General features: G+C 40.4%; 1 protein-coding gene across 5 annotated transcripts; it reads left to right on the forward strand.

Annotated features, from left to right (window-relative positions):
• The first annotated feature begins 285 nt into the window (after positions 1-285).
• On the forward strand, positions 286-12304 carry rnf168 (ring finger protein 168, E3 ubiquitin protein ligase). Of its 5 annotated transcripts, none has more exons than XM_031901500.1 (7): positions 286-306; positions 2883-3196; positions 5461-5537; positions 5856-6035; positions 6682-6794; positions 7575-7647; positions 9930-12304. In XM_031901500.1, the coding sequence occupies exons 2-7, from the start codon at positions 2890-2892 to the stop codon at positions 10782-10784; spliced, it is 1605 nt and encodes a 534-aa protein (XP_031757360.1). In that variant the 5' UTR covers positions 286-306; positions 2883-2889; the 3' UTR covers positions 10785-12304.

Consider the following 12304-nt stretch of genomic DNA (forward strand, 5'->3'; position numbering starts at 1 on the left):
ATATTTTAGCAATGTGTATTTTGGTTATTATAATATAATTAAGTAAAAATGCATACTAATTATACATAATGCGCTCTAATATTTTCTCCACTAAGGGGGCCTGTGATTGGGGCGCCCATGGCAAACGCCATTATCTGGTCTTCACACAAACAAACCACGGCTTGCTGTACTGTAGCAGAACCGACCGACTGTCCCAGCAATAGACAGAGTCTCGCCTTTCTGAACTCAGCGAGCGATCAAATATTGGCGGCAACGCACAGCCAGCCAATCCGCGTCTCTCTGCTGTGATTGGCTGCCTGCGCTCCGGTGAGTCACTACGCTTGTCTATGCTGTTATTGGCTGCCCAATAGTTGGTATAGGCGCGCAGGGAATTGGCGCCCAGGGTCTGTAGGGTTTGAGGGGTTTGTACGCACGGCGGGTTGCGCAGGATTCTGGGAGACTGATATACCCCCGAAAGCTTACACTTCAAGAGCATGAATGGCCGAACGTCCGGGGTAAGTGCTTCTACTTCCGGCCAGATGTAGAGCTTGCTGGGCCTGAGCAGACATGTTTGTACTTGTTCTAATATAACATGGCAGGGTAGGTCCAGTCAGGATACATTCTGCTGCTGAAGGCTGTTAGAAGTTATAGTTCAACAGACGTGTAGCGGGTTGGCCATACCCGATATATTTAATCCTCCACACAGCTTGTGTCTGTACACAGTATGCCTTTGAATTCAGTGTGATTTCTGCTTGGTGGCTCTTTACTGAAGGTATGGCCTTTTTATTGTCCCATTCGTTACAGAGGCAATTCTCAGTATTGTCTATGGCGGGGTATTTTCTGACATTTAGTAGCCATACTAAGTAGCTCCCTGTGTCTTCATCCTTAAACCACCAGGCTACATTCTTAGAGAAAACTTCCTATATATATATATATATATATATATATATATATATAGCAAAACCACAAGAGAAGCAGGCACTCACGTATAGAATAAGGTCTCCGATGCCTGGGTGCAGTATACAAAAAATGGAAGAATGTACAGGATAAATGGATGCCGCACTCACAGGTCTTATTGTGAAAATAAAGAAAAATTTATTTTGTCATGCTAACGTTTCGGCTGTCTCCACAGCCTTTCTCAAAGTGAACAGTGAATACAACAAACCCACTCATAAAAGTTTGGGTTTATGAGTGGGTTTGTTGTATTCACTGTTCACTTTGAGAAAGGCTGTGGAGACAGCCGAAACGTTAGCATGACAAAATAAATTTTTCTTTATTTTCACAATAAGACCTGTGAGTGCGGCATCCATTTATCCTGTATATATATATATATATATATATGAAGCTCCCAGGAATCTTAGATATAAAAATTGCCTTTGCTTTTCTTTTCTTTAGGAATTGATGAATTTATTCAGCACCTTTCGGCTATCATTCACATCAGTCCCTGACCTAGTGGAGCTTACAACATAAGGTCCCATATTATACACACACATACATGCACCAATTCCTTCAGGAGCCAGTTACCCTGCCTGTATGTTTTTGGAGTGTGGGATGAAACCCACATAGACACAGAACATACAAAATCCTTGCAGATAGTTCCTAGGTCAGAATTGCACTTGGCAAAGCAGCAGTGCTAACCACTGTGTATAAAGGTCCCCATACACTATAAGATCCGCTCGCTTGGCGATGTCGCCAAGCGAGCGGATCTTCACCCGATATCCCCACCTACGGGTGGGCGATATCGGGTAGCAAGGGACTTAAAAAAAAGGGCCAAACGATCGGGTTATATTTGAGGTTATGGGGCAGTCGGTTCGGGGACCGCATCAACGAGCCGATGTGGTCCCTGATCCGACTGGATTTTCTAATCTGGCCGATCGAGATCTGGCCAATTTCAGGCCAGATCTCGGTCGGCCAGGCCGCTCTGTTCTGCCCATACACGGGCCGATTAGCTGCCGAATCTGTCCAAGGGACCGATATCGGCAGCTATAGTCGGCCCGTGTATGGGGGCCTTAACTGTATTGTCTCACTTGCAAGTATACACGTCTGTGGCTCTTATGTTATGATTTTGTCTTTGTTTTGCAGTTTAGTATTCAGTTAATTTTTTTTTTTTGTAAATATATTATATACTAGATAAGCAAACCATACCACATGCACACCCAGACCTCTGTACTGTATGGTTGGTGCTCAGTATTTCAGGAGATGACATTTCCTTGAAATTATCATTCAAAAGAAAGAAAGGATACTGGCAAACACAGCCGATCAAAGGGGGACTAGTCTTAACTTTTTATTATACTCAAACAACATTTTTAGTATTATCACCTGGCAAGGGGGCATGCCACCAAAAAGTTGTGTGGTTTTGGCATAAAAAAAATGGTGGGGGCTAGTTCTTCTTGTATTAGCTTTCGTGCAAGTAGCCTTTATTTTACATTACATACTGTACACTGGCTATGTGATATAGCAGCCAACCAGTTGGCCTGTGGGCTGAACTGACACATAAACTGGAAAAAAAGCAAAACAGCACACTTCTTCCACACCACTTTTCAATTATCTGGTATGATTTTTAAAAGTAATCACATGTTACAATATTTACCAAGCCATAATGAGCAGCACCAGTCGAAGAAGAATTTCTTTTAAAATAAAAGGCCTTTATTCCATTTTGGGCATCATGGAATAAAGGCCTTTTATCTTAAAAGAAATTCTTCTGACTTGTGCTGTTCATAACGGACTTTCTGAACTGTCACATATACCAGGAGTCATTTACATTCGTGAACCAACCAGTATCTATGGTATGAGTTAGGATCATCTGGTCAGCATACATAAACCAGAATATTTTATCAGGGTGTAAATGCAGCTTATCGCTTAGTATAATTTGCTGTTCTAATGACCTTTTTACACTTTTATAGATCCAGGATGGCAAAAGTTCAGAAGCTTCCTTTGCCGTGGTCAGAATGTATATGCCCAATATGCCAGGAGATCCTTTTGGAACCTGTGACCTTACCCTGCAAACACACCCTTTGCAACCCTTGCTTTCAGATGACTGTAGAAAAAGCCAGCCTTTGCTGTCCATTTTGCCGCAAGCGGGTATCAACTTGGGCTCGCCAACATTCCCGCACTCGGACTTTGGTTAATAAAGAGTTGTGGGAGGTAATACAGAAGCAGTACCCAAAGCAATGTCAGCGTCGGGCCAGTGGACAAGAGTCTGATGATCTTTCAGATGGTAAGTATTCATAAGTTGTGTTTGTCCAGCGCAGGTCCCTATTAAAATAAAAAGGTCTAGAAACAGACAACACAGGTGAGTCACAGAAAATGCTTGACTCAAATATTACTTTATAAACAATGCAGGCAGTGCTCATCCTGTAACATTTGTTTTCTAATGGAAGAAGTCTGATATAGTAATGTGTATTGCTAGCTGTGGGCCTGAACCTAAACTATAAACTGTCTTAAAGATCTGCTAGTATATCTACCAGACCACTTGCAAATTCCTGTGCAGGACACTGGAGTCCACAGCCCATGTCTAAGGGTGAAGACACACGGAGCTACTAGTAGCAGCTACTTGTCACGGCTACTAAAATAGATAATGCTGATCATTTGCTGATATTTGTCTCTACGTGTATTTTAGGAGAGGCAATTCTCAGTATTGTCTATGGCAGTGTATTATCTGGAGTTTAGTAGCCCTGAAAAAGTAGCTGCTACTAGTAGCTCAGTGTGTCTTCGCCCCAAGTCAGTGATCCCCAAACCAGTCACTCAGGAGCAACATGTTGCTCACCAAGCCCTTGGATGTTGCTCTCAGTGCCCCAAACCAGGTAGTTATTTTTGATTTCCTGACTTGGTAGCAAGTTTTGGTTGAATAAAAACAAGATATACTACCAAATAAAGCCTCCCGTAAGCTGATTGTATGTATAGAGGCTACTTAATAGCCAATTGTAGCCCTTATTTGGCACCTCCATGAACTTTTATGATGCTTGTGTTGCTCTCCAAGTCTTTTTACATTTGACTGTGGCTCACGAGTTGACTGCCCTAAGTTAATAGAACTGTGGCATAAATGTTATAGTGAATGTTTTATCCATTAATAAATATCTCAGCGCGCAGGATTTTCCACTGTTCCTCATGGTAGACCTCAATGTGCACAAACTTATTCCTATTTTTTCTGGGGGCTTGAGGTGTAAGCTGGCCCTACACACCACCAAGGAGATGGGCCAAATTGTGCAGGTCTGAACATCTGACTCTAGGACAACTGGCTGATTCCCAGCCAAATATCCTTCCAGTAGAACCTTATTTTAGAACACATACATGGGCCAATAAGCTGATAACTTGATCTTGATCTGCTGAAGTCAGAGGTAATAGTCTGTGGCCACCATTTTAAGCATTTTTGATGCTCCTTTGAGCGCACCTGTTTCTTTAAGAGCAACGTGCTGCGTTTTTTTGCGACTGATGCAAAGAAAAACGTTGAATCGCTAAAATGCACTTCATTGGATTAAAAAAAAAACAAATTTAATATGCATTTAGAAGTGCTCTTATGGAGATAGTTGCATAGTTACCTAGTTAAGTGGTTGAAAAAAAGTCCATCAATTTCAACCCCTCCAAGTAAACCCTGGCACACACAAACCTTTCCTGACCTATACACTTGCAGACTGTGCATAAATTATATATACCAACATCTATACTAATTCCTGTTCAAAAATCCTGCCCCAAATCTCCCCAAAAATAACACTGCATTATTTACAATCATTTCTAATAAGTTAAGATACCTTTTTTGCATACTGTGCATAAATTATATATACCAACATCTATACTAATTCCTGTTCAAAAATCCTGCCCCAAATCTCCCAAAAAGGACACTGCATTATTTACAATCGTTATTTAAAATACCTTTTTTTTTAAAAAAAATCTTTATTTAAACAAACAAAAATAACATGAGATGCAATTTAGTTACGTTACAGAGTATATCAGATGAGATAATACATTTCGTAAGTTTCATATTTTACACATTTTCACATTTTGTATTTTTGGGGGGCATCCTCTGGACTAGTATGTAAGCTTAACAAGAGGAAGTACACTTTACACTGTTTCCCACCATTCTTTGATGGTTGGGGATGTGTTACTCAACCATGTTTTAACTATCAATTTACGTGCATAGAATAGTAAGGTTCGGAGCGTAATTCTTTGGTTGTTTCGGGGAACAATATAGTCCATTACTCCCATTAGGCATACCTCGGGGGAAACTACTTGAGGGAAATCACATTTAGCGTGTAATTCGCAGATGATTTTCCTCCGGTAGTATTGAATGTTTGGGCAGGACCATATTATGTGCAGAAATGAGGCTCTATGTTCCTGGCATCTTGGGCAGTTTACTCTGTTCCCTGTCTGGAATTTGGCCAGACATTCAGGGGAGTAGTAAAGCTGAACAACCTTACTTTTAATAGCAAATAGCAATTGTTTGCAAAACGGCAATTACATTTCTCTCTTTTGTTTCTGATGCAGAGTTAACATCTTGTCCAGTTCCAGTTTTATGTAAACCAGGAGAAATCAGACAGGAATATGAAGCAGAGGTTAGCAAGGTAAGAGTTTTTCATCCTTTTTGTTTAGGGATGTAAAGTTAGCCCCAAAAGAAATCACTGAGGGGGGGGTCTGAAATTCTAGGAACCCAGTGATTATAATCGCTTACCTGAAATTCTGGGCTGGTGCTCCTGTTAGCAGAAAACTGCACCGGCCCGTGGTATTTCTGTATGAGCTCATCAGCCCAAGCTTTTCATGTTGCTGTGCATGCCTGGAACATCAGGTAGGCACCTGCAGTGATTATAATCCCCTAACATTCCTTTACTGCCTGCAAGGAGCTGTGGCCTAACTATCTCAACAGCAATTATTGATCTTTTCAGATAGAAGCTGAGCGCACTGCTCAAGAAGAGGCAGAGAGAAAGGCAAGTGAGGATTATATCCAGAAACTGTTAGCAGAAGAAGAAGCTGAAGAAAATCTTCATGCAGAAGCATCGCAGAGGGAGATAGAGGAGCAGCTGAAAAGAGATGAGGAATTGGCTCGGTTACTAAGTGGAGATATGGTAATTGAAGGATTCTTGAAACAGTATTGCATTAATTAGTCCCAGAATAGCCTGTAATATGAATTCTATAATTAATTACTTAAGTAACTCTGCAAAATAGGTAAAGCTAAAGAAATTTTGAGTAGAGAACTCCACCCACAAAATGGCACTCTGCCAATGAAATCATGTGTTCCCGTAATATTGCATCTTTACACAATTATGCTTCCTCAAACAGCGAGTCATAAACTTACCACTCGTACTTACACTCCCAGTTAAGAATGCAAGAGAGAAAAGTGGTATTTAGAATTGGGATATCCACTATTTGCTAGATCTTTTCTGTTTAGCAAGTTTATTAAACGCTTGTTCCCCACTGTCCATTTGCCCTTCTGTTACACCTGTCTGTAATAATATCACCTCTGCACCTCTTACCAAGAGCCCTTCCCTAGTCAATGCATTTCTTATAATGCTGCCATCTCCCTGTGTATTGATAAGAATACCTTCTCTGTCATATTGTTACTCATTTCCCAGTGCCTCATCATCCCCAACATCCACTTTCACAGAAATCCCTTGTTGAAAACATTTTAAACATACACGGAGCAAAATAGTAAAATGCAGAAACAATTAAACGTTCTAACTAACCAATCATTTCTGTATTCTATTCATAAAGGATTTGTCAAATGCCTCCTGTACTTCTGTGTCGCCTGTAACATCAAAGAAAGTAGTCTCTAAATCCAGCAAAATTGTGAAAAGCAAGCAGAGAGTATCTGGAGACATAGAGAGGTGAGGGAGCAAATACAAACTGCTTTTTATTACAGACGTGAACTGTTTAGAGCAGTGCTGTGAAACTGATTAAATGTAGCAGGCAAAATATTGTTCATATATCATGTTCGAGGGCCAAATTTAAGTAAAATTATGTCATACAGTGAAGTCTATGAAACATTCTAGAAGACTAGAGGTCGTAAAATTCCTTTGGAGGAACACATCTGGCCCACAGGCCTCCAGTTTGGACAGCTCTGGTTTATAGCATCAGTGTTGACAAAGCTGAGTTTATGGTAAAGGGTAGTATACCAATTTTATATTCTATAAGAAAACATTTTAAAGGTCTACCGGCATATTGAAATAGGAGTCTGCTTTCTATGTTGGGTGCTTTATGTAGATATTGCATTTCAAGCACTCTTGAGCCACACAAAAATGAAAAAAGTTATTTGAGGATTGCGACTGGCTTTTGTTTAGCTCCATGTGGACTGCTGGTCTACAGGATGCTCTGCTTGGAGTAAAACTATGTTTCTGTGCTTCCACAACTTGCCTCCAAGCAAGACATTTAAAAATGGGCAACCGCTTTGAGGCCACTGGGAGCAAATTTAGTAAATTCGCCCTGGTATGGAGTCCTCTATTTAAAACTCTGCTTGACTGACCTTGTGTCTAATGATGTCAGACTATACTTTCTGTGTTGTTAGGGCATATCCACTGCTTTTTGTTTTTTTTATAGAATCAAGGGAAAACAAAGAAAAAAATGTTCACCTTTTTAAAATATCCTTTTTTTTTTTTTTTTTTTGATAGATTTCTTTCTCCAAAGCCTCGAAGAGCCTTGGCTGCTTTTGGAATTAATGAATCCAGGAATTCTGACACTTCGGTAACCACCTAAATGTTGTATATGTAATTTAAAAATATTCATTTGTTATATTATGCTTTTTTTTCTTGAGGCAGAGTAAAGCTGAGGAGACTTTTAAAGGGCAAAGAAAGCCTATGACACTGGGGGGCAATGCTCTCCTTGTCCAATACTCTTTGCCTGCCAAGCATATAACTATGCTGACGGGTAAATACACACACTGCCAGCAACATTGGAGTTAGATCTGGAAGTTTATGAAACCATGTTTTGCAACCCTAGCTGCCACTGAAGTGTATTATACTAGTCTGCAACCCCCAGGGAACGGTGCTAGGTGGCCGTGCAATTGATTTCAGGACCTGAGAACAATGCCCTTGTTAAAAAACTAAACAAAGAACTGCTATTTATAGCACAATGTGATTACTGGTTCAAGTTCTTTGACCACTGATCACACTGTCTTATTTTTCAGTAGCTGAAATGTTGTGTAATCTTATGAATCAAAATTGTTCAGAATACCCTGGGCATTCATAATTTGCTTTATCTTGCTATGTAAGGATATATCAGATTTTTAAAAATGTAATAAAACATTGAGCAAAGCTTTGGGGAAAAAAAGACATTTACCCATTTTTGATTTGCCAAGTAGATATGGTTTTCTAGGGTAACTGCAAGAAGCTGCTTTTTGCCTTATGATGTTGATTTGTACAATACAATATAAATTCTGTAATGTGCTGCTGGGGACTTTTCTATACAGTAAAATATTTATAAAACAAATGTATGGTATTATCCTATTTATGGTATGGCTTGAGGCTTTCCAAAAAAAAAAAAAAAGCTAACTAAAACCCTAGCCCATTTCCAACCACCCCCTCCCCCTTTTCAAACTCCCTCCTCACAGTATATATCGCAGCATATATTCTCTTCAAAACTTCTGTGTGCCGACCTGCCATAAATCTGCAGCTCAGCGTAGAGGAGTTCAAAGGCGCCCCCTTCCCCTGACTTCAACCTGTCCTATCCGTTCTCTGATATGGATCTTGCTGGAGCATGCACAGTCAAAACTTATTCAGGAGCTAGATTTGACTGTGTGGTCTAACAAAAGAGCATCAGAAGACAAGGGAGGGATAGATGGCACCTTTGGACTAAAGGTGGCCATACACTTGGCAACCTCGCCAAGCGAGCGGATCTTCTGCCAATATCCCCACCTACGGGTGGGCGATATAGGGCTAATTTGGGGCCAAATGATCAAATTAGAAAGGCGGGTATAGGCGCCAGTCAGTACAGGGGCCTTATCAACAAGCTGATGCAGTCCCCAATTCAATGAAAAATCAAACCTGGCTGATTTTCAGGTTAACCGTCTGTCGGGCAGGCCCGTCATTAGTGCCCATACGTGGACTGATAAGATAGAATTGGCCCATATATGCCACCTTTAGCTGTGCACAATGCAGATTTATGGCAGATCAGCACACAGGGACACTTTTTTAAACAGAATAGATGTTACTGACAGGAGCTTGGTTGAAGCAGGGCTGTGGATGGGTTAGGGTTTAGTTCTCCTTTAAAAGATTGCTTGGCAGTTGATAAGTGTATTTATGGAAAATTGCATAGCAATAAAAGTGTTGGGTACAGCAAGTACCTGCATAAATGTCTTGTACAATACTATATAAAACAATCAACGCACCAGAGGTCACCCCTTTAGATTAGAGGAAAGGAGCTTCCATTTGAAGCAGCGTAGGTGGTTTTTCACGGTGAGGGCAGTGAGGTTATGGAATGCCCTTCCTAGTGATGTGGTAATGGCAGATTCTGTTAATGCCTATAAGAGGGGCCTGGATGAGTTCTTGATCAATCAGAATATCCAAGGCTATTGTGATACTAATATCTACAGTTAGTACTAGTGGTTGTATTTATAGTTTATGTATGTGAGTGTATAGATTGGTAGGTGTGGGTTGGGTGTGCTGGGTTTACTTGGATGGGTTGAACTTGATGGACACTGGTCTTTTTCAACCCTATGTAACTATGTATATGAATGCAACCAGATGAGTGAATGGCAGCTGAGATGCTAGCTGGGCAATGATGCAGATAATGCCATATTAGCCAACATTTTGGCACCCATGGCAATTTTAAAGTGAGAATATGTCTACCCGAGTTTTGCATGTTGTTTCTCCCCCCCCACTTTCGTTTGCATTGCACTGGCCTCGGGTAACTGTAAGCGACACACTGCCATATTGCCTGGCCGAGTGCATGAATAGTACAGGACTGCTTTGCAATCTTCTAATTTATGTATCTAGGAAAATCTTCATTTTGCTTTTCTTTCACCTCAGGGGAGTTGTATCCTTTTGGATGAGGATGAGGATGAAGATGAGATTCCAGACCTCTCACCTCAGTGTCCTTCCACCAGCTTAATACAAGAAAGAGATGTTGAGCTACCAATGCCATATTTACCTAACTGTTACAAATTAGAGTCTGACGCAGCCAGTCAGCAGGATAGCTGTTCTGAAAGGAATGATATTTGCAATGGGACTTATTCTTGCTCTGACAGTATAGATGTAGAAGTGAGCAAGACTATGGAACAACAAAGAGCTACAGCAGATTCTCAGGAGTACAGAATGGAGACTAATGCAATGAGCTACAGTACACCTAAAAGAAAATGTGAAGAATGTTATCTTGACATAGAAGAAAAAGCAGGGAGTTGTCAAAGTGTTAAAAAGAAAAAGCTGTCTCTATCAGAGGACAGCCCAGTACTTAGTGTTCATGCTGGGAAATTCATTGAATTGGAAGAGAATCTATATGAGCGGAGGAAACAGGAGGAACACGATAGGCTATTTGCCCTCCAGCTGCAAAGAGAGTTGGACAAAGAACTGAAACAAGTAAACAGAGGGAAGGGTTCTCCAGATGAGTATCAGCTAAGACCTAAAAGAGGCTTAAAACTACAGGATTCACCTTTGCCTCATAATGAACAAACACCTGTACAAGATAAGGGTGGGAATACACAGAGTGGGTATAGCCCGGATGAAAACAAAAAACCTTCCAGAAAAAAAAGCATCACATCTTCTCAAGTCAGGCAGAGCAGAGCAGTAACCAATACTGAGCGGTCCTCTGAAGGGATGAATGTATTAAAGCCAAGTAACAAGCAGCCAACTATACTGGACCTATTCCAAAGATCAGCTGGCAAATAAAATTATTTGTTAACTGTTCTGGTACATATCTATAAAATCTTTTTTGTATGATTTTCAGTAAGTGTATGCTGGCCCGCTGACCCTGACTGATATCCGTGTGTTGAGCCAGTTAACGGAGCAGACCTGTTTGAAATCTCATCTGCTGATGGATTATATTTTCTAGTGTATGGTGCATCACTGGATAAGGAAGTGAAGAGGAGCTGTAGCTGCCTCCCTAGGAAATATGGCCCTGAGTACATTGTGTGTGGCATTAGCTGACTCTAAGGAACATTGTAGGATAGGCTGAGCTTTATTTAGAAAATTGATATGGCAGTGCTAATAGCAAACACATAGAAATAAAAAGCAAAGAGTTTTGCAGAAAACATATTTAGCATGCCACCTTATATAAATCTATATTTGTACTGCCACTGGTTACGGTTTTGTTTTCAAATTATAGTTTAGGCTTGGGCTACATAGGTAAGAGTCATCCTGAGAGACTGAATGGAGACCAGGGCTGTAATATGTGGCAAGATCCTGGAACATTACAGGCAATAAGGCTGCCTTACACAGCATTCGCTTTGGCACTTTTATGGCAGCAATGTTTGAATGCTGCTAAGTCTAATGGCACACGAAGCGAGATCGTCCCCTTTCCCCCTCGGAAAGCAATGCATAGGTCTTCCCACCGTGACTCGCGCTGCGTGCTATTAGCCTAAGGATTTCTGTAACTCCATGTAGCTCCAACCTTACTATTGTTTTTTTCAAAGAGATGAATGGTTGATTCAGTGTCCTGCTACTGTTACCATTACATATTCAGTACTGATCTTCTCTAATTTAGGAACAGACTACAGCATTAGTAACTTGTTTTCACAATTCACCAATGCACCCTGTAAGCTCACAGGTGATGTGGTGGGAAAACAGGAAAAAAAGTGTTTTCATTAATTTACTTGCTGCTATTTTGTACCAAAGTTTTGTATAATTTTTGTTTAGAATTATACAGGGGTTAATAATTTCACAGGTTAAGAACTATGATTTTACATTAGACTTTTCCTTTTCACATGTATAGTTTGCAGTTCAGCAATTTTATATTAGAGAGTTAACCTAAAAACAAAATCCTACCTTTAGGCTTTGTGTCCAAAGCAAAGCAGGTTTGAGAATACCCTGTTGCTTCGTTTTTATTGCACTTCTACTGCATGTAGTTTTAACACAAAAATAACATTGATGTGCTGAGTACAAATTGCATCCCACATGGCCTGGTCACCTTGCAGCTGTGGTGGGAAGAGGAATTACACGGGTTGTTCACCTTTAAAATAACTTTTAGTATGATGTAGACAATGATCTTTTTAGACAGTCTTGCAGTTGGTTTTTATTTGTGGCTTTTCAGTTATTTGGCACTTTGTTCAGAAGCTCTCAAATTTAAAATGTCATCAGCTATCTGATTGCTATGGCCTTGTTTACCTTAGGAACCAGGCAGTGGCTTGAATGATAGACTCTAATATGAAAAGGAGGGGGCTGGAATAAAAAGATAAGTAAAAAAAAAATTA

This window comes from Xenopus tropicalis, chromosome 5 (assembly GCF_000004195.4).
Source record: "Xenopus tropicalis strain Nigerian chromosome 5, UCB_Xtro_10.0, whole genome shotgun sequence".
Lineage (NCBI taxonomy): Eukaryota > Metazoa > Chordata > Amphibia > Anura > Pipidae > Xenopus > Xenopus tropicalis.

What these genes read in the sequence shown, in the direction of transcription:
- rnf168 (XM_012970048.3), top strand. An exon ending in GTCTGATGATCTTTCAGATG is followed by an intron (nt 3,197 to 5,460) that starts GTAAGTATTCAT and finishes TTTCTGATGCAG; the next exon opens with AGTTAACATCTTGTCCAGTT. An exon ending in GTATCTGGAGACATAGAGAG is followed by an intron (nt 6,795 to 7,574) that starts GTGAGGGAGCAA and finishes TTTTTTTGATAG; the next exon opens with ATTTCTTTCTCCAAAGCCTC.